Source organism: Apodemus sylvaticus, chromosome 5, assembly GCF_947179515.1.
Source record: "Apodemus sylvaticus chromosome 5, mApoSyl1.1, whole genome shotgun sequence".
Classification (NCBI taxonomy): Eukaryota; Metazoa; Chordata; class Mammalia; order Rodentia; family Muridae; genus Apodemus; species Apodemus sylvaticus.
Genome location: NC_067476.1, coordinates 53,744,288 through 53,767,513, shown reverse-complemented (window position 1 = coordinate 53,767,513; position 23,226 = coordinate 53,744,288). Strand labels below are relative to the sequence as shown.

General features: G+C 45.7%; 1 protein-coding gene across 5 annotated transcripts in view; it reads left to right on the top strand.

The window, feature by feature from the left end:
* Positions 1 to 21,738, top strand: part of Wipf1 (WAS/WASL interacting protein family member 1) — a 105,028-nt gene extending 83,290 nt beyond the window's left edge. For all 5 annotated transcript variants that reach the window (XM_052182716.1, XM_052182715.1, XM_052182717.1 and 2 more), the window contains exons 2-8: positions 815 to 903; positions 4,367 to 4,496; positions 8,716 to 8,883; positions 12,116 to 12,853; positions 15,188 to 15,406; positions 16,147 to 16,260; positions 18,783 to 21,738. In XM_052182716.1, coding sequence (XP_052038676.1) covers positions 853 to 903; positions 4,367 to 4,496; positions 8,716 to 8,883; positions 12,116 to 12,853; positions 15,188 to 15,406; positions 16,147 to 16,260; positions 18,783 to 18,838 — 1,476 coding nt within the window. In that variant the 5' untranslated portion in view covers positions 815 to 852 and the 3' untranslated portion in view covers positions 18,839 to 21,738. The remainder of the gene's footprint in view (positions 1 to 814; positions 904 to 4,366; positions 4,497 to 8,715; positions 8,884 to 12,115; positions 12,854 to 15,187; positions 15,407 to 16,146; positions 16,261 to 18,782) is intronic.
* The last annotated feature ends 1,488 nt before the right edge of the window (positions 21,739 to 23,226 follow it).

Genomic DNA, 23,226 nt, shown 5'->3' with positions numbered 1-23,226 from the left:
TTTGGTTTTTCAAGACAGGGTTTCTCTGTATAGAGCTGGCTGGCCTGGAACTCAGAAACTCACCTGCCTCTGCCTCCCAAGTGCTGGGATTAAAAGCATGCGCCACTACCGCCCGGCTGTCCTGCAGTATTTCAATGGATGGTTTGTTAAGAGGTGTAAATTTTCCACATTAACCTTTTAGTAGTTGAGCCAAATTAATATTTAAGTGCTAAGAAATTGTTTTCTGCAGTTGGGCAAGACTATTAAGAATAAAGGAAAAGAATTCCTGAGTTTGGAATTTGGGCATAATGTTGCACAGCCCTCAGGTGGTCGGTGTCCCAGGCCGCTCACTGGCATAAGGCCCAAACTCTGCAACAGAGATTCTAAAATGTCCGTGCTTTGGGAGCATCTCGGGATCTCATTAAATGTTGGACCTGTTCAAGGCGGGGGCTGAAAGGTGGGAGAGCAGAAAAGATTTTATGCGAATGAGTGAGGAAGAGTAGGTGCTACTCGAAACGTGTTTGATCAGACTGGGATGCATTTCTAGTAGCTTCCAGAAAATCTTGCTGCTTCTGCAGGCACAGGTTTCCTGCAGACACATGCTCACAGCCGCCCTACGCCTCTGTGGTCTGCAGTGCAGGGGCGGAATTGAGCAGTGTTGGCATCTCCACTTTCACCAGGGTCCCTCCAGAACTGTCTTCCCAGGGTAACTGAGGGGAGTGTAGTGCATCCCATCCCCTCTAAAAGGTGTCCTGTGTCACTGTGGAAGAGAAGTGGGAGGTTATGACAGACTGTTAGCAAGCGATCTAATGCACCAATGTGTTCTGTTTTACAGATTTACCCTCAAGACTGCTGAAATTTTAACTACCCAAAATGCCCGTCCCTCCCCCACCAGCGCCCCCACCGCCACCAACGTTCGCACTTGTGAGTATATTTTCTCTATTCAGTTTTTCTTAAAAGAAAAAAAAAAAAAGACAAGATGGCAGCTTTTTAGAATGCCTCTTGCTGAGATAGGTCTTAAACCTCCCAAGGGCTGGGATTATTTCTGAGCATGCACAGACAGTAGATTTCTCCCTTCACCCTGTGCAGGAAGACAACCAAGGTCAAATGCTGGTGCGTAGTTGTGCCGTGAGTGCACTGGCATTCCAGCACAGGTCTGCTTTGCCAGGGCCCAGTCTTTCCTGAGGTTAGAACCTAGTTGAGACCTCTTGAATTCAGATAGCAAAAAGAATGTGTTTGGTCCAGGTCTCCTGGGATGCAAGCTTATGGGCCTGCAGTGTGGTCTTCCTCCACTAGATCCGTCAAGGCAAACGTGAGAGCTTAAAATAAGGCTTTGTGGGACAGTGTGGAGGCACTGATGCAGAATGCACTGTCCCCCATTCAAATGAGCTTACCGCCTAGCCCAAAGCCAGGGCTCTCTGCAGTGCATCCGACGTCTTCCAGACTCACCTCTCTCTTTCTGCCTTCTCTGCCTTCTCTGCCTTCAAGGGGGAAGCCATCTTTACCCACTGTTCTTGGCAAATATTACTCCCACCCCCCTCCATCCCCATACACTCTCACACCCCTGTGTCTAGATGATTACTTCCCAAAGGGAAGGCTGAGAGCCTGTTTTGGTATATTCGCCTGTAAGAAGGCTCCAAGACCCACTTCATCCCAAAGCCCCACCTACCATGTGAGCCTTTGCTCCTGGGAGACCCCCCTCACCCCCCCCCCACTGATGATCGATCCCTTTATTTTTTTTTTTTTTGTATTTGGAAACTGAGGCTGGAGGAGAAAAAGTCTCCTGCCCCAGGGTTCCCATAGCACCTTTTATGTAACTCTTTGGTCTACTAACTTCCCCAGCTTCCTGTGAGCATCCCTAAGGGCATAAGGACAGAAATTGTGTTTAAGCATTTAAAAATATTTATAGCAGTTTGATGGGAGTTGGGTTTATTCTCAGATAGGATTTGTGTATCTCTTTAACAAACTCATTTTTTATAATATTTATTTTTCATTTTATAAGAGTGTCAGTCTATGAAATTTTTAAGCAGCCCTTGCATGGATTAATTAGAAAACACGCTTAGCTGGCTGATGTGGCGAGAGCAGTTTATCTGTATTTCTCCCAAAATGTGAGTTGCCTATCACTACTAATTGGTACATGGGTTATGTTTTAGAATTTGAATGCTGATACACTTATTTTAATATGTGTTCGAAAAGTTTATGATTGGCATATCAAAGCCAGTGACTGATTTTAAAGCCAGTGATATAATTTAAGAGGAAGTGTTCATTAAAGAGGAGTACAGAAAATAATATAGTAAATGAATGTAATGAGAATATTAAATAATGACATAGCACAGAGATGATTTTACAAATCACGAATGTTGACCCTAATGGATTAAAATTTGAAGGCAGATATGGTGGCACGCCTGTAATCTGAACTCTGGAGACTGAGGTAGGAGAGTTGAGGCCAGCCAGGGATATAACTACAGAACTCAAAGCAAGGCCGGAGAAAGGGGGAGATGGATTGGTGGCCACCGGGCAGTACTGACCTAGTTGGGCCATGCAGTTGGGGGTCCTGTCAAGTCTGCCACTTGAGGGAGGTTGGCATAAGGAAGTCAGGTGACAAAATAAATCTCCAGCCAAGGGGGAAGTCGCCGTGGAAGGCGTTGACTCAAACTGAAGGTGTCCAGTGTGGATTCATCAGTTCATCCTGGTTGATTTTCCTTCTTAAAGCGAAGGGACAGGTGGCTTTTAAGGGTCTCTCTGTGGTGTTTTAGAGAACAAAATCACTATCCAAGCCACGTTAGCCATGTGAAGACTGTGTGTGGAAGGAGGTTGGAGACGCTCCCTACTGGCTGCTCCCAGGGGCTGTCAAGGGCTGATGGGGAAGGAACATTTGGGAGCCCACATTCACCCTTCTCTCCGAGAGGGGACCGTCCTGGCATCAGGCTGCCAGGGTTCAGACCTCTGCTCCTCCTCCCAGCCTCCACACCCCTGCCGCTGGACCAGATGATTTAACTTACTACACCTCAGGCTTCCATTGGTGTTTTTGTTTGGGGTTTGTGTTCATGTGTCTGTAAAGCGGAAGTAACACACAGAGGTCAATAATGACTAAATTACAATGAAGTGGGACACGGAGAAAGTGCTTCTTTGCCACTGTCGCAGCCGAAGGATCTCTTCACTCTGTCTACATCTTGGCACGCAGTAATTCCGTGCAGTGGAGTCGCCCTTCCACCTCTCAGCCTGGCAATAAGAGGCTGAGGGAGGCCTCAAACCATGTGTTTCTTGCCTTTACTTCTTATGATCAAAACTGGCTAATCTGGAATCTCACCCCTTTCCGAAGGGCTGGGTCAGCCCAAGAGACTCTCATGCCAGCTAGAAGGACCTTTGACCTGAGGCAGCCATATTTGTCCTGGACAGGATTCACACAGCAGAGGTGCTCACCTTCAGGCCTATGTGTTAGACTTGAGTGTCCACATTCCTAGACTAACCCAATGTATCAGGGCCTCAGTCTCACAGTCAGGAACTTTAGGATTATGAAATAAATGCCTGGACATCTTTAAGTAGCTGTGTCTTGCCGGGCGGTGGTGACGCACGCCTGTAATCCCAGCACTCTGGGAGGCAGAGGCAGGCAGATTTCTGAGTTCGAGGCCAGCCTGGTCTACAGAGTGAGTTCCAGGACAGCCAGGGATATACAGAGAAACCCTGTCTCGAAAAAACAAAAACAAACAAACAAAAAAAAAAGTAGCTCTGTCTTTGCTCTGGGCTAAGATTTCAAAGGAATTAAATATCAGAAACAGGGTACAGTCAAATGAACGTGAGGGAATTATAGAGTAAGAAAAAAATATTTTATTCCATATTTTGACTATATGTTTGTCAAAATTAATAGCGTGAGCTGACAGGAGAGATTCAATGTATGTAAATTATGCCATAGTAAATTTCACAAATTAAAAGAGAAATACACTTTTGTCTGTGTATTTGGATGAAATTGTTTTTTAAAGGTTTAGTGAGTTGAAAACCCCACTCTGGTTGGACAGAGTCCAGCATTTTCTTGCTAAATGATGGGAGATGCTATCTGCTCTTCGGGACACAGCTCAGATAAGGGCCAATAGCAGGCCGCAGACTCCCTCAGACTTACTGACATGTGAAAGGACCAGCACAGCCTGGCTTTTTATGGGCAGATTATGGTCTGAACATTCAGATTTTATCACAGACTTAGTATTTGTGTGTTTTGTTGCTGTATCTGCTCCCAGGAATCTGATTCTTAAAGAAAATGACATCTAAATCCAAAACTCCCATAGAGTTTATAGCCTAGGATCTTTAAACCAAGCCACCTGTCTGACTGAGCGCTCCAGTGCATGGTTTTACCCCCAAGAGCAGCAGATGAGTCCCTGTGGTTGCCTTTCAGGCCAATACCGAGAAACCCACCTTGAATAAGACAGAACAGGCTGGGAGGAATGCCCTTCTCTCTGACATCAGCAAAGGGAAGAAACTAAAGAAGACAGTCACCAATGACAGAAGTGCTCCAATATTGGACAGTAAGTAAAAACTCTTTTCCATAGTTCTAAATAAATGGTTTATAGCTTAATCTTCAACCTATGCCTCCAGCCACATCTCTCTCTCTCTCTCTCTCTCTCTCTCTCTCTCTCTCTCTCCACACACACACACACACACACACACACACACACACATACACACAACAGCTGCAAAGCTAGCAAAAGACAGAACTGAGTTAGTCATTGTAGCCACAGCTTTAGCTTGAGCCCATCTAATGCCACAGGAAGCCAGCATAATAATTCTTTGTCCAAGAAACACACAGCAGCGATTCTCTGAAATACACAGCGCCTTCTGGAGATTAGCCCATTGCTCCCGGCGTCAGAGACCAAGAGGCAGCACGAAGCATGGGAAGTGTCCTGGCCTTGGAGTCAGGAGTCAGGGCCCAGCACACAGCTTCAATCAGGCCACAACTTCAAGCCTTAAAGTCTTCATTTGTAAAGTGGAGCCGGGTACCGCTTTACTGGCTGCACGAGTCAGTTGTGAGTTTCCAATGAAATAATGCATGCACAATGAGCTCTTGTCCGCTAAGAGGAATTCTAGAGAAAGACGCGATTCCCAGGAGCTTGAAGACAGGAAATGAGATCACAAGTTTGCTTATCTGTACATCTGAGTCTGAGAAGCCTCCTGCAATAACACAGGGTCTATATAAACAAGCAAGTAAGCACAGTGTAAGCTTCTTCATTAGCATTGACGGACTGACAAACAGCCCTGACTGGATCCAGGTCTCGACGCTTTCGCTCTCATCAGATTTATCATAGCCTCAGCTCTCATAGAGACTCAGGAAACGGAGCGACTTGACAGTCACCAAACGCAGCTCCACAGGCAGGTGGATAGGCAGGGTTTAGGAGGGGTAGAGGTAGGTAGGGGATCACCGGGGAATGTGGCTAACAGGCAGAGAAGGAAGAAGCAGCAGGGGCCTGGGAGGTCTGAGTTGGAAGAGAAATAGAGAACAAGTCTTTGACCAGGGTTCTGTCGTCAGGTGCCTATGAGAATGCACAGCACTCAGAGAGGAACTGTGGGTTTTCAGTACATGACTACCAGTCTGATCTCTAGATCAGAACACCACACAGTATTTCTGTCTGGGTTCTGTCTGGAAGCTTTGGTCCAGTGACCATCTGAATTGTGGTCTCTGCTATTGGCTAGAGAAGCTACCAAGTCCCAGACAGAGGATGCCTGCCTGCTCTCTTTACTGTAAGAATCTAGAGCAGGTGTGAATTCCTTGCCAACTCCGAAGGAAACCAGACAGTCTGAGTTTCCTACTCCCTAATGGAAACTCTTCATATTCTTCGAGGTCCATCTTCCATTGTGTGGAAATAGTGGTGCTGAGGGCTGAGCATCTGACAGAAGCAAGATATAATCCACTGTATGCTTGGTTGTCCCTGCGCGTAATTGGATACTTGAACTGCTGACCAGGCTCTTTGCAATAGCAGAATTCATCCTGTTTTATATTTGTCAGCAGGCAAAACCTCTCTGGGCACTATATCAAAATGCTTATGCATGATAGCTTTGTAATTTAGCCCTGTCCTGATGGTTATACTAAAGCCAGTCAGCAATCCTCAAGTTCAGTTTTTTGTATTAGTTCATTTTCTATTACTATAACAAAATACCCGAATCCAAGTTCTTTATAAAGAAAAGATATGTATTTAACATGTAGTTTAGAGGTTTGAGAGTATGCCATTGGCATTGGCCTGGCTCTGGTGAGGACCTGTGGGGATGACGTCACCACAATGGCAGAAATGAAGGCATAAGGCAGACCACAAGGCAAGATGAGAAACCCGATTGGGGAGCAGTCAGTCTTGCTGTTTTATGATTACCTTCTCAGAACTAACCAGAGTCCTGTGAAGCTGTATTAGCTCCTTCTGAGAGTAGTAACCATCCCTTTCAACAACCTCATTATTTCCCACCAGCCTGGTTTCCCAAGGTTGCACACTCTCTCTCTAGACACACTGAGGACCAGGTTTCCTGCATATGACCCTGGAGGGTTGCATTTAAACCATATAGCACTTCCCTATATGAACAATGTGTGGAGCTCCAGGGAGACAGCTCTGATGGGTGTGTTTGATAGCACAGCACACTTCCAGTTTACAACACAACATAAATGTGTCCTGTGTGCGTGTGTTGTTCTAAGCTGTCTTATTCAGTGATGACTAATACTTGAATGGCATGGGCAATGTTATATTATTGGTAGTTAAAAGATAATAAACGTTTTAAAACTCATACTAAAGCAGTTTCACAATCACTCTTGAAATTGTTGCTGTAATTGGGTTTAGCCTGTTAGGTAAAACAGTCCTTGCCAATTCATCACCAAGTTGTGCCTTCAGCGGAGAACTGTGCACATAAGAAAGATGGAGATCTAATGGCTAATTTAGAAAAACAGATTAATGAATAAAATGAGATCTCCCAAAGTTGATAAAGAGGTTTGAGATGGATTTTCTGCAGTGGGGGACAGACTAATGGAGCCTCGTGCTGAGATGTCTTCAGATGGTTCCTTTTGTGAGTGATGAGGCTACAGGTGCGCTTCGTGATGCTTGGCTCATTTGAAAATCTTGAAGTTAATTTCCTAGGAAATCATCAATTTATCAAACTTTACTCAGGAAGCCTGCATAGACAACGACAAAGACAGAAACTTTCTTAGTTTCCCTCTGAAAAACTGCACATTAAAAGGGTTTTTATTGGTAAGGTCTGTGTCTCAGTTTTCAATAAACAGCTAATTCAAATGCTGTATGAACCTCTCCCAAGCCGGAAGCCACAGAAAGCTTTTTGGTAAGTGTCGCAAAACTACCACTGTCCCAATACCAAAATGTACTCCGGTCAGTGCACACACAGGGAGTCTACAGGCCAGTGGTTTTCACCTGGGGGGTAATACTGCTTCCCAGAAGACCTGTGGCTATATCTCCAGATGGTCGTCTGAGAGTTTTGTTTCTTCTTTCTTGTTTTCATTTTGTAATGGGGATGGAAGTCATAGCCAAGAGCATGGTAGGCAAGTGCTCTCCCAATGAGCTGCCCGCTAAGCATGGATGACACTCTACCTGGGTAGAGATGGGAGACTTCTAGTGGGCAGGGTCAGAGACACCATACACATTCTATCAAGGGCAGGACAGCCACCCAAACAAACTGTCAGCAAGGAGCTCCAGAAATAAGAAAATGTCATAAGGACTGGAGAGATGGCTCAGTGGTTAAGAGCACTGGCTACTCTTTCAGAGATCCTGAGTTCAAATCCCAGCAACCACATGGTGGCTCACAACCATCTGTAATGGAATCCAATGCCTTCTTCTGGTGGAAAACAGCTGCAGTGTGCTCATATACATAAAATAAATAAATAAATCTTTTTTAAAAAGAAAGAAAATGGTATATACCATTTATGAATAAGAAAACACTAAGCAAAAAATAAAACATAGTAAGAGTAATTGACCAAGACCAAAAATAATCCCATTTTCAGTACTAAATTTAAAATCTATTCTAAATATCAAATAATAAAAATTATATAATCAACTAAGTAAATGCTAAGGAGGTATTTGATAAGATTCCATATTATAAGTCTTTAAGCATACAATAGAAGAATCCTCCTTTTCCATAAATTAAAAAAAAAAAAAATGCCAGGCAGTGGTGGCTCGCGCCTTAACCTCAGCACTTGGAAGGCAGAGGCAAGCGGATGTCTGAGTTTGAGGCCAGCCTGGTCTACAGAGTGAGTTCTAGGACAGCCAGGACTACACAGAGAAACCATGTCTTGAAAAACAAAAACAAATAACAAATAACAACAAAAAAAACAATGGTAACCTAATAGTTAATATTTAGCTTGAGATCGGTCTCATTAAAATCAGAACACTGTTACCATAGCAACATTGATAATCCACATTGTTAAGGAAGTTCAGCCATCAAAGTAATTATTTATATAAAATAGAAAGGATGGGGCACAGTTATTAGAAAGTGGGAACATTTATTATTTGAAACCATGTACCTATTAGAAAATGGAAGGTCATCCTCTCTTTGTAATTTTTAACTGAAAATATACAACAAAGTGGCTAAATCAAATGAAATTTCTTGGTACCGATAATAAGTACACAATGTAAGAGGAAAGTGTCTCTTTCACTTTAAATGCCCAGGGTCAGCCGCTTCTGTTCCATCCTTGGGGTAGCTTCCTGGAGTTAGGACTGGCAAATACCCCTGCATTTTCTCAAGTGTCTTTCCTTCCATCTGCAGAACCAAAAGGAGCCGGGAGTGGCAGCGGCGGCTATGGTGGAGGCAGCGGAGGTGGAGGAGGAGGTGGCGGCGGCGGTGGGAATTTTGGAGGGGGAGGTCCTCCAGGATTGGGAGGACTGTTCCAGGCTGGAATGCCGAAGCTGAGGTCCACCGCCAACAGGGACAACGGTAAATAGAATTCTTCCTCTGATGTCCCAAACAAGAGACAATTCGGCAGTTAGCCTCTACCCTTTAAGACAGTCACATTGTTCAAGATGTCACCCTGTTTTATGAGAGACCTTTCGGGCTTCTTATCAGTCAGGACCAGGCAGTCCTATGGAGCTATGTAATATTTGGACAGTATCCTCGGGGTAACCCGTCCTCCAGTGCTTTTCTGAAGGGTGAACTGGAGGTGAAAGGATGGGGAATGGAAAAGAGAAAGGGGGGTCCTCTGACCTGCCTTCTCCCCCCACCCCCAGACTCTACCCAGTAACCTCAGGTTGCAGCTTTCTTTGTCAGACAGCCGTACATAGCAACACACATAAAGCATTTTCAAGTACACTGTGGAACATGCCCTAGAAGTCACAGCTCCAGGCCACACTAGACAGCAGCAGGTGTTTTGCATGGCAGACCTTTGGTATTAGAAGACAGTGTTCTGAACACAGATAGAGCAGCCCTTATCTGACGTCCTTGAAGGTTGCATATTCAGTCTTGGATATTGCATGACCATGATGCGATTTCCTGCGGATGGGACGCATGCCTGAACACAGAATTCACAGAGGTTTCAAGTAGGCCTATTGCACGAAGCTTGAAGGTGACCTCATGCATTGGGACGAAAGTCTCACTCTCATCCAAAGGCGAAGTCACTGGTCCTCGGGTAGCTGGCTGTAGGTTCTGTCTTGCCAGCTTTGTGTTTAAATATAAAATTATTTCCCTGAAGCACACAGGGAAATCTAGGCAGAAAATCTAGGCAGCTGACAGATGCACGCACTCGGAACTTTAACAAAGGTGGAAAACTTAAATAAAAGGAAAATGAAGAAGGCTTTGAAGTCAGTGGGGCGGGGTGGTGGTGGTGGTGGTGGTGCTGGTGGACTGTGTTGTTTTAAGATGGATGGAAACCATAGCTTCCATGTGAATTTGGAAGACATAGCATAAGCTAGTAGTGCAGGATTATACCACCTACTCAAGAAAAATACATGGTGCTGGAGAGATGGTTCAGTGGTTAAGAGCACTGACTACTCTTTCAAAGGTCCTGAGTTCAAATCCCAGCAACCACATGGTGCCTCACAACCATCCGTAACAAGATCTGACCCACTCTTCTGGAGTATCTGAAGACAGCTACAGTGTACTTACGAATAATGAATGAAAAAATACATCTTTTTTAAAAAGTGTTTTAAAGGCCAGGCGGTGGTGGCGCACACCTGTAATCCCAGCACTCTGGGAGGCAGAGGCAGGCGGATTTCTGAGTTCAAGGCCAGCCTGGTCTACAGAGTGAGTTCCAGGATAGCCAGGGCAATACAGAGAAACCCTGTCTCGAAAAAACCAAAACAAACAAACAAACAAAACAAAACAAAAAAAAAAAAACAAAAGTGGTCTAAAAAAGAAAAATACATGTTTACAGTGCTGAGGTCAAAAATTAAAAATGATCTCGGGTTCATGTTCCTCCACTGAATAAACCGTCCAAGTGCTTCTTGTGTGGAGGGTACACTCTTAACTCCGTCTCGCCTCCAAGGCTCTTAGTGGCCTGGCCACTCGGACTTCCCTTCCTGTGGCTTCAGTTCCCCTGGGCTGTGGCACTCAGGCCTCCGGTCTGGAGCCTGAAGCTCTTGTCCGTGTTACTCAGTGGCCCTCTCTGCCTGAAGTGTGCACTGCGGCGTCTTCCCAAAGCTGGCTCCTTCTCTCTGGGCCTCAGCTCCCATGTCCTGTCCTCAGAGGCACTGTCTGAGGACCCCCATCTGGCCTGGCCTCTCTAGAGGCCTCTCTAACTCATCAGCTTCCTTTCTGTGCTAACAACTGTTAGAAAATGCCTCTTTACTTGCGTATCACCGTGTCTCCCATAAGAACAGGAAAGACGGGAGAGAGAACTTTTTTTTAAAATTTTGCTCATCCAGCTGTTTCTAACGTCTAGAAAATGGGTGTACAATACATATTTGCACATTACTTAATTCATGGTTGAAGTGGAAGATGTTTCAATGGTAAGCATTTTTTTTTCAAGATGACCTGGTGGGACTGGAGAGGCAGCTGGGGATTCAGAGTCGCAGCCGCTCTCTCAGAGGACTTGGCCTGAGTCCCAGCATCCTATAGCAGCTGACAGTTCTCTGTAACTCCAACCCTAGAGGATCCTACACCCTCTTCTGGCCTTCAAGAGCACTGCAAAACACGTGGTCCATGAAGGCAGAACACCCATAATCATAAAATAAAAATAAATTAATGTTAAAAAAAAAGAATTAACTTGGGTTTCAGATTTGGGGACACGCTGTTGAGATTCCCCTCATCTCTTCCCCACTTAGTTCCTTCTTAAACCAAATTCCACTCCACTTGTTCAACAAAAGTGTTACAGAATTGTTACATTTTTGCCAGTTCTGGGGATTGACCCCGGAGGAGAAGCGTGCCTACTTCTTTGCAATGGAGTTCTTACTTATACAAAGTTTTCCTTCCTGATTATTTTTAATGTAGTCATAATTCTTTACTAAATCCTTCCTGCCCCGCCCCCTACATTAATTGACCATTGTTTTTCTTTTTTTTTAAAAAATGTTCTTTTTTTTAAAGATTTATATATTTATTTATTATATGTAAATACACTGTAGCTGTCTTTAGACACTCCAGAAGATGGAGTCAGATCTTGTTACCCATGGTTGTGAGCCACCACGTGGTTGCTGGGATTTGAACTCAGGACCTTTGGAAGAGAAGTCAGTGCTTTTAACCGCTGAGCCATCTCTCCAGCTGGACCATTGTTTTTCTCAAAGGGACTAGATAAACCCTCACACCTAGAGAGAGACTTTCTTTGGCGTAACTCCATTCACACACCTCTAAGATGGCTGACTGAATTTTTTTCAAATCTGAGCAGTCCAGGGCGCAGGGGAATAGACGGCAGTGGCGGGTGGGGGTGTCCACAGCCACTAGCAGAAGTCTCTCCGGGCTCTCCATGCTGTCCCGTTCTGTCTTCTAGTTACAGCGACCTTTCTGGAACTATTGCAAATGATGCGTAGTGCATCCTTTTGAAGCCCGGCTGTAAAATGTGTACCTGATAGAGCTCTATGTCTCCGCCTCCAGGAGAGCCACACCAACATATTAAATAATTTAAGTTTATAAAGCCACTAGTTACCAATAATCAGTGGGAAAGGGCCAGCAGCCACCCTTGCCCTCTGGTTATCTGGGGCTCCTCACTTTTTGACCCAGTATCCGTTTCCTTGTTCTTTAGATTCCGGAGGAAGCCGACCACCGATTTTGCCACCAGGAGGAAGAGCCACATCTGCCAAGCCCTTTTCACCCCCAAGTGGCCCGGGGAGGTTTCCCGCACCCTCACCAGGCCACAGGAGTGGGCCCCCAGAGCCGCCCCGAAACAGAATGCCTCCTCCGAGGCCTGATGTGGGCTCAAAACCAGATAGCCTTCCCCCTCCGGTACCCAATACACCAAGACCCATTCCGTCGAGTCTGCACAACCGGGGATCCCCAGCAGGGCTGGGCGCCCCCAGGCCCCCCTTTCCCGGAAACCGAGGTGCTGCTTTTGGAGCAGGCTCTGTGCGCCAGAACCCCTCGGGCTCCTCCTCTCCGTTCCCCAGGCCTCCTTTGCCCCCCACCCCAAGCCGAGCCTTGGATGACAAGCCCCCTCCACCACCTCCTCCCGTGGGCAACAGGCCCGCCATCCACAGAGAAGCGGTCCCCCCTCCCCCCTCGCAGAACAGCAAACCTCCAGTGCCTTCCACCCCGCGGCCTGGGGCGGGGTCACAGGCACCACCTCCTCCGCCCCCGCCCAGCCGGCCAGGCCCCCCTCCTCTGCCTCCGGCTTCCAACGACGAGATCCCCAGGCTGCCGCAGCGGAACCTGTCCCTCACCTCCTCTGCACCTCCCCTGCCTTCCCCTGGACGCTCCGGGCCTCTCCCTCCCCCACCCAACGAGAGGCCCCCTCCTCCCGTGCGGGACCCGCCAGGCAGATCAGGTATGACAACCCTGCTCTCCCAAATGTCTCAAACAAAAGCAGGTAAAGCCGTGGATGCACCTCCATGCCAATGGTCTAAAGTCACGATGGAGGCGTGGACATCTCTAGAAAGGGGCCGGATAGTCTAGGAGGCCAGCAGTCCGGCTGACCAAGTCCGCCTTTGAGAGTGAAAAGGGGGGGACTTTCATCTTCCACCCGGCCCTGCTCCCTAGTGGGAAGCTGGGCTGTCATGGTTGGAAGTAAGTTCCCTTGAGAGTAATGCCAAAAACAAAACAGCTACACCACTACCAGAATTAACCATCTCTGTCTCCCTGAACCAGGCTTTGAGTCTACGTCTCTGCCCATAAATCTTCCAGAAACACAGTTCAGGCGAGGCAGGGAGGTGGCCTGGTCAGAGGTTGAGGGCCCTTCTGGCAGTAGAAACAATGATCCAGGCAAAGCCTGTAGTCTCAGCCCGGGCGCTGCAGGAGACCAGCGGCTGCAGGGCCCCCAGGTCCAGGGGGAAACTCAACCTCACGTAGTATTATTACATTGTATTTAGAAAGCGTTTTCAAATGGGTTGGTAATATATATTAAATCTTTATTTTATATCTAAATACTTTTGAGACAGGCCTGGAATTCATTTTGTAGACCAGGCTAGCCTTAAACTCATAGAGATCTATGAGTGCTGGGTTATATGTAATACTTTTAGTTTGCCTTTTTAGTTATTGCTCCTGGCACTGTTGTGACAAAGGTGACAACTACCTTACTCTTGGTAGACAGGGACCCAAGCTCCACAGCCAGCGGCACACACCCACACTGGGAGCAGAACCCACCACCTACTGTCGGTAATGGGAGAGTAAGGTCGGCATTTTCTCACTCCCTGTGCCCCTCTACCCACCTACTACACACACTACACAACAGGCACTCACAACACACACATACACACCACCACACACACTACACAACAGGCACTCACACCACACACATATACACCACATACATACACTATACAACATACACTCACAACACACACACACCACCACACACACTATGCAACATGCACTCACAACACACATACACACCACCACACACACTACACAACATGTACTCACAACACACAACATACACATACACCACATACATACACTATACAACATACACTCACAACACACACATATACACCACCACACACTACGCAACACGCACTCACAACACACACATATGCAACATGCACTCACAACATACACATACACACCACCACATACACTATACAACACACACAGTATACAATACACACCACACACACACCACACACATACACAACATGCACTCACAACACACACATACACACTACCACACACACTACACAACACGTACTCACAACACACACACATACACACCATAGACCACACACACACATACACAAAATGCACTCACAACACACACACACATCACACCACACACAACCCGCACTCCAACACACACACTTATACAACATACACTCACAACACACACATGCACACCACCACATATACTACACAACATGCACTCACAACACACACATAGACACTACCACACATACTACACAACACGTACTCACAACACACACATACACAACACACACACATACACAACATGCACACACAACACACACACATCACACCACATACAACACTCACAACACAAACACATACACACCACCACATACACTGTACAACACATACTCACAACACACACATACACAACACACACATACCACACACATACACAACACGCACTCACAACACACACATACATACCACCACAGACACTATACAACATTCACTCACAACACACACATACACACACTACACACCACACACTCACAACACACATACCACACACACACCACACATACATACCACACACACACACCACACACATACCACACACACACAAATAATTTAATTTTTTTTTAATTTAGAAATCTTAGTTTTTCTAAAGACCTAGACTAACTTTAAACAATTCTTTCATGGTATCGCAATAATTAGTTCAATAAGTCTTTAAAGGGATAAAATGCTTTTTCAGTGACATGGTTGTCAAAATAAATAGATTGTTGTCTGTTTCTAATTTCACCATTTGGTCCCGAGCCTCAGAGGTTGCTTGAAGGCAGACATCCAGTTAGCCGCCATTGTATGCACTGACTTCACAGATGCGCACGGACGTGTGTCCGTCCCCTTCGTGTTTCTGTCCGTGTCCAGGAGGGCGCCACCGCTCCTCCTTTTCCCTGGTTAAAGGGTGTGTACGTCAGGCCTTGCACAGCGATGACGACCACCGTGTGGACGTAAGCCGATGTCTTGTCTTTTCCTCCAGGGCCCCTCCCACCGCCACCTCCAATAAACAGAAATGGAAGCGCACCTCGCGCCCTGCCTGCCACCCCTCAGTTGCCGTCCAGGAGTGGAATGGACAGTCCCAGAAGTGGGCCCAGGCCTCCCCTCCCTCCGGACAGGCCTGGTGCCGGGGCCCCGCCCCCGCCCCCACCCCCACCCTCCACATCAGTTCGGAATGGCTTCCAAGACTCATCCTGTGAAGGTGAGTGATGTTTATTTGAAGTGAGATTTCTTGTTCCGTCCTTGTTGTCCACACTGCACAGAGCTAAGGGTCCATTTTACGGCTCACCATGACGTCCTATCGGCGCCTCTTCCTCCCACTTCCCAAAAGGGCAGCTCTCTCTCTTTTTTTTTTTTCTAGTTAGTTCCTTGTTTGAGTTTCAGTGTGGTTAACTTAATTCACCAGAGATTTTGTAATTTGTGTGTGTGTGTGTGTGTGTGTGTGTGTGTGTTTGCAAATTACCATCTTATGATCTACATTTCTGAACAGCTGTGAGTAAGGCATAGTTGTTTCCCTCTGCCTCTGATCTGGAGGGTCTCAGTTAGACTCACCTGTTCTTCCAGAGGACCTGATTTAGAATTCCAAAACCATTTGATGTGCAGACATACATGCAACCCGAATACCCATGCACATAAAATTAAAATAAAAATGAAAAAAAAAATTAAATGTTCCTTGCCCACTTGTGGGGGGGGGGGCGGGGGGAAGTGCCCTGTATCTTAGCTCCCAGTGAGACCTGAGGATCAAGGTCACGCCAGTTCAAATCCTGTCGCTTTGCAGGCAGGATCATTGAGGCAGCTGGGCGGGCACACTGGTCTCGCTGTGGCTTCTCTGCACTTCCAGCCGCAAAACTAGAACTACTTTCTGTGCATGCCTGTCTGTCTGTCTTCCCCATGTCCTCCCAGCGGATTTCTTGTGCTGAGGTTCTGTTTGTTGCTACACAGATGAGTGGGAGAGCAGATTCTACTTCCATCCGATTTCTGATTTGCCACCTCCAGAGCCGTATGTACCAACAACCAAGACGTATCCCAGCAAACTGGCCAGAAATGAAAGCCGAAGTAAGTACGTCTGCCGGAGCATGCGCTGTTTGCCGGAGCGTGCGCCGTGTGGGCTTGTGCGGTGAGAGCCGAGGTTGCAGCCGAGGTGCACAGGGATGCCAGCCCGCTTGCCGGGAGTGCATGGGCAGCTCCGTTAGGAGCTGTGTGCACTCTGGTAGTGCACCCAGATTGAGCGGTACCTCTCTGAAGGTGGCATTACCATCTCAGAATACATCTGGTGGACCAGTATTAAGTTATACTATTTTGCTTCTTTGGGTCATCTCCTCCATTTTGACCTTCTTAGGAGATCAAAGGTCAGTCCATCTTCTATTCCTACTAGTTGGAGACTGGCAAAATGTCATATAAATTAAAACAAAATACTGCCTTGATCTTTTAAATGCATTATGACCATAGATTTGTATATGTATTAAACACATATACATATGTTATATATTCAACATTGTATATATATTCAACATACATATATGTGTGTGTGCATATACATACACACACATATATATGTGTGCATATATATACACTCACAGAACAGAACGTTTTCATTCCACCAGATCCTCTTCCTATTGTTCTCCATCTAATTCTGACTTTTTACACAGGGGTAAAGACAGTAGGTCATATTAGGTGTAGGTTTTCACATAGCATTGCTTAGTAAACACGCCCCTGTTTTGTCACATGGTTTTATCCCTCGGGAGTCTGTTAAGGCTCCATACGAGAACTTGCCAGCATTGCACATCCGGATGTCTCCCCTGGCTTGCTAACATGCATGCTGCCCGCATCATCTTCTCCCTGCTGAAGAAGAAATGTGAACAAAAGGTAGAATAGAAACACTGGAATCTCACAGCAAAATATGCAACAGGACTAAGAAAAAAAATGACATGGAATTTCACACCAAAGTATGCAGGGGACTAAGAGAAAATTAACACGGAATATGGAAAAGTGCTCCTGAGGAGACTCACGATTAATCCCTCACATCAGACAGGAGTCACCACAGCTAGGCCCTTGCTCTCTCTGACACAGTTCCTCAGGGAAGCTCAGGGCCTACTGAGTCCCTCTCAGCACACAGTAACTGTGGGTCAGCGGGTGCCCAGCCTTTGAGCAGCTCAGTACCAACTGAAGTCAAGGCTGCTTAGAAACCTTTCAGGAAGAACTTACCAAAGCCCCCCCCCCCCAAAAAAAAGCAGAGCCAGATCAAAAGCCAAGGGGGGACTGAGCCTGCGGGTGCTGTGCAGGACCATAGCAGCAATTTCTATCATAGACACCTGGGGTTAAATGAAGCAAGCCCGGTTTTCATTTTGTGCTTCTGCTGCAGACTTTAAAGAGTTAGGAACACCGTAAGGAATTTTCCAAGATCAGATGCCAGAAACAAACAAAATATTCTTGCTTGGAAGGAAAACTCCAATCCTAGAAATTTCATTTACTTGGGATACTGTGTGTATAGGCAGTGCATGCCCAAAGTTATAACTAAAAGGAAACTATGGTGTTGGTAATTGAAGTTTTGGATGAAAATAAGCCTTCACGTGGAACAGATGCCTTTGGCTGTTCTGTGAGGGAATATGTAAGATGTGTGTTCATCAGTAGGGCACGTCTGTCTGTTATAGGAACCAGAACAAATTCCCTTGAAGAAGCTGTTTGCTTAAACTCTAAACACTTTCCCTCATTTTTCATAAATGTTCTTTTTTTTTTTTTTCTGAGACAGGGTTTCTCTGTGTAGACCAGGCTGTCCTTGAACTCAGAAATCTGCCTGCCTCTGCCTCCCAAGGTTAAAAGGTGTGCTACCACCGCCCGGCTATCATAAACATTCTTAATAGAATTTAAGTATCATGTAGATGTTTAAACCAATATCAGAACCACCTTCCCTTGCCCTCTAGGTTTTTAATGTTCTAGCTAAACACATTCCTTCTCTATCCCCCTTTCTTTATGCCTCCAGTGAGTGACTTGAGGACCGGGACAATGGCCTGGTCACTATCACGGCCTCCTTGAGTGACACAGCCCCTGAAAGCAAATAGGCATTTAAAATGTTTTTTAAGTTGGTAACTCTTCACTGCTTGCCCCTCAGTCTTAAAGATTTGCTTTCAATATTTCTAGAATGTACTTAAAAACAAACCTAAAATTGATTTTAATAGCAAATCATTTAACGAAAATGGAGCTTTATCAGGAAACACATTTTATTCTGGTCTTGCTGCGTCAGCCGCACAGTCAGCCTTGAGCAGCGTGAGGTACACCTTGAATGCCCCCTCGTCGCAGCATTGTCCAGGGCCACCTCTCATCTCGCTGGCTACTCGTGGTGTATCAGATGACAGCCAGACCACATGCCTGATGGCTGACTTACATAACTGTGAGGAGGTACTCAGTAGCCAGCACCCATCACGTACTCAGTAGCCAGTACCTGTGCCCTCCCCCCACTTCCCCATAGCCGAAGGCGGTTACAAGTGCCCATCATCTTCTCACATCACTCCCAGCCTCAAGTTCTGGGTAAAGCAGTGAGCACCAACCAAAATTATATTTTATCTGCTTTCTTCATCAAGGTGGATCCAACAGAAGAGAAAGGGGAGCCCCACCCCTTCCTCCCAACGCGAGGTGATCTCTGCCTGCTCCGCTCTACCCAAGCTCCAAAGCTGCTTCTGTTGTTGCTGTTTGAGAACTTGACGCCCCTCCTCTTGCTTTGCCCTGCTCTGAGAGAGTAGGAGGGAGGAACGGAAGCCGAGGGGGGTGGATCCCTGCGAATGGGGGCGGGGAAAGAAGCGCCTAGCTGTTAGCATTGTATATATTCCTGAGCTATTGCTTGTATCACTGCGGCCTGCCAGGGTCCGCTGCTGGGATGGATAAGCTTTTGTTATAAGTAGGCAGAGAAGAATTGTATCCCAGCTTTCCACCCCACAAGGTCGGACATTCACTGCTTCTCTTGCTCCAGGCTGAGTTGTTAAATCCCCTGCGAGCTGGTTTTCTCTATGCCTTTCTTGCTCACGTGGTCTCTGTTCTGTTTTCACGAACCACAGACGGCCCAAGCAAGTTCCTGAGCAGGCCTTACGTGAAGCCCCGGGGTTGCACGTTGTCCAGTCGTTGGCAGTCTGAGGTAGGCCCCGGGGCAGAGCTGTCTAACAGAAACATAATGTGAGCCTCATTCCCAGTCTTAAAATGACCAGCAGTCATGTTTTATAAAGGTAAAAGGGAACAGATGAAAAGAATTCCATTTTACTTAGCTCTGTGCATCTGAAATATCACTTCGACTTGTATTATAATGAGATATTTACATCGTTGGTACTAAGTCTTCACACTCCAGTAACTCTTTTGTACTTGGAACAAGCACACGGCCAGATTTCAAGTGTCCACACGTGCCGTGCCTAAGCACCACACTGTCAGGCGGTCTGAAGGACTGGAGCTAGTATGGAAAGCTTGTGCCTAAAAAGGCAAATCTGACGTTTAGCAATTCAAGAGATGTCCCAAGACAAAGTCAGAACTTGATAGAATGTTTGGCAGGCAGTGAGACCTTAGATTTTTGACCCTTATTTTGCCTCTTTTCCTGAATATGTATGTACAGGTGTTTCTTCAAAGTATCTTAGTCAGAAATGTATCTAGCACAGTTTACAGTCGCATGAATTAAAGCCCCTGCAAGAAAACAGAACCGTGTGGACACTTTCTGGCTCAGAACCAGCCGGCTTGTGCACTCGCTGGTCAGTGGCCTTGCAGATCTGTGGCTCTTCAGTCCTCCACCCCAGAGAAAACTTCCTCAGGCCAGGAAAGGCTAGGAGGGCAAGATAGGAGAAGAAAGTCAGAGAACGTATCCAATCAGATAATGGCAGAAGGGGACAGCTTCGATAATGGGCAGAACTCCACACAGCCTACTGGGGTGGAGTTCGCCTGCACCAGGGGAAGCTGGAAAGCTCTGGTCTGGAATTTCTCCCGAGACTCATTGTCTTGGATCTGTGCAAGTTAAGTTCTGCTAATGGAGGGACCACAAAAGGGCCAGGCTTGCCTTTCATAGATAGGTAATTCTGTTTACAACATTTTACTGGGACTTTCAAATCTAGCTGTAGAGTTGGAAAAAGATTTCCATTTTGATGTTTTATATAGTCATGTTTAATGTTACCTTTGTCTATTAAAGCACATGGCCACATGTGTGTATCTACCTGAACTTTGTATTTTGGGTCCAGTGTACTGCTCACACGTTGCTGGGAGATGCTAACAAAAAAGGAAAAAAAAATCAATCCAAAGAAAAATGGAAAGACATTCCTATTTATAGAATGACTGTTTCGTTTATATAAAAGCATAACTTAGGAGTTCTAATAGATGAAACGTCTAATAAATTATAAAGTGATTGATTTGAATATATTGTATTTTTATAACTTTCCTTGCCAAAGCCCGGACCTAGTTCTTTAGAGAGTAATTTTCCTCCCTTCTCCTCTGCCATTTGTCTGTCTTCTATAAGAACAAAGAAATAAAATGTTTAACAAGCTTGACAATTTTTTTATTTCTAACATTTTTAAATGTATTTTGAATCCTTTGATATTCACTAGAATAAACATCCTTTTGATAGACGCTCAGTGACCCACTTTACTGAAAATAGAATTGGTCCTTGTGCTGTGTGAGGCAGAGAAAGGTCAGACTCAAAAATTGTGGGTCTCAGTTTTTTAAGGAATAGTGAAAATTGGACAAGTTCTGGTAAATCTCAGTTTTTCAGGTACATTTCTAAGTCAGGAATGGGGTCACAGCTCAAAGTTGCCATTCATAATAAAGAAGGTTTAGAATGTATTTTGCAAAGAATGTTTCATTAATACACCTACATCCTGTCTTTGGAAGTCAGTGACCCAGTTGCATTTAAAACTCTGGAGAAGTTCTGTGTTTAGCTTAACCTATGGTATCTCTCTCTCTCTCTCTCTCTCTCTCTCTCTCTCTCTCTCTCTCACACACACACACACACACACACACACACACACACACACGACTGTTTTCTTCCCTGAAATCAAAGCTTACATGTATGTTTTTCCCATAATATTTCGTTATGTGTATTTAAGATGCAATGCAGTATTTTAACATTTGAAAATCATTTTATATGGAAATATATTGCAGTATTAAAACTGAGTGTTTTGTGTCTATTTCACTATGCATTTTATTTACTGAAAGCTGAGAAAATGTTTAACCCAATGGTGCCTTACTTGCAATCTGAAAAGAATCGACTTCTTATGTCTAAGTAGTGGATTTGTTGCATATTTGTGAAAAACTCTTAGGCCTTTATATTTTAACTTGTAATATCAATTTTGTTATTTTAGTACCAGAAACAGGGTGGTTATTGAAGTCTTCTCAAACTTTTGGTATGAAATTAACTTTCCCTGTTTATAGGCAGGAATCTTTTCATACCACTGCACTGTGTAAACAGACACAGACGCCTGTGTCATCGGGGTAGTTAAATGGTAGGGTGGGCGCTACCACAGACACCTGCATGTTTGTAAGTTAGCCAGACAATAAATAAAAAGCAGAATGATACGGTGTCGACTTGTGGCTTTCTTGTCTGTGTAAATATAAACAAGCAAAGTAAATGTCTGCTTCCTGTTTTATACTGTGGTAGTAAGGACAAGCTCAAAAACAACAACAACAGAAAACCTCTCTTCAGTACGTAAATATTCATTATTCATCACACCTTGGCACCCCTCCGTGTGCTTGTTTTTTTCCTGAGGCTGCATCTTAGTCCAATAGATACTGGAAGCAATGGAAGAGGGAGACACAGATCTGGGAAAGCCTCCGGGAGCTCAGGAATCCTGAGAACGTCCTAAATCATCCGCCTCACACATGTGCCTTGCGCGTGCATGCCTCTGCACAGCGCTGCTTTGAGCACATAGGAAGACCTGGCCCCAGCTCTTTGTTCCAAGTCATTTCCCTAACCCTGTGCTGTGGGTACAGAGTGAGGCATCGTCCAACGGCCTCAACGTGTGTTAGACAAGGAGACTCACTAAGTCTCTGCTGACTTCCTACAGCAAGGAAACAAACGGTTGCTACGAGCCGTGTGCAGCAGGAGGCAAGCGCATAGACAGCGATCCCAAATTTATGGGAAGGCAATCAGCTGGAAAAGGAGGTCCTGGTGTGCTTTTATAAGAAGCAAGCACTAGTGGGGGAAACACCGCCCCCCCCCATCATCACTGCAGGCTCTGGACTCACGGTTTGCGCGTGGTCCAGCGTGGCACCAGAAGCACTACAGGCTGGACATGTTGTGTCTGCAGTCTGGAAGCAGAGAGAACAGATACTTGTTCTCAGCCTGCTTTCTCCTTCCTGTTCAGTCTGGGAAGCCCAGACCTTGGAAAGGTGCTGCCCACAGCTAGGGTAATCATCCCATCTTAATTAAAACAATCTAGAAACTTGACCTACATGCCCCAAGGTTTGTCTGTGGCGATCCAGGTCCTGCAGATACCCTTCGCATCACTCTCATGTCAATTAACGTCCAATCTGAACTCACAGAAATTAAGAGCCAAAAAGAACCTTCTAAATAGAGCAGCCATAAAACTCGCACCTGCAGTGGGATACTTGAGAGTGGGAAGTGATGGTAAGCTTCCGTGGCACGGCTGGTAGCCACTGAGGCTGCCCCAGCACGCTAGGCCATGTGTCCTCCCCCTCAGAAGTCATTCAGTCCAGTCACTGTCATCTCTCAGAGGGACAATTGAACATCCATCAAATGGCATGCTACAAATATGTAGACACACAGTACGGTGAAAATCCTCCCTGCCCTTTCCCTGTTCCTCGGGTCTCACATTTGTTGTTGCAAAGGATAGCCAGTGAAGAGTCCACAGAATCAGTGTGCTCTGTGTACACACACACATGCACACACTCCATACACACACTCACACACACACACTACATACACATATATACACATACCATATACAAACATGTACAGGCATGTACAGACACATACACATGCACACACTCCATACACAATTAAGCATACACATGTACACAGACACCATATAAAATGCACATGCA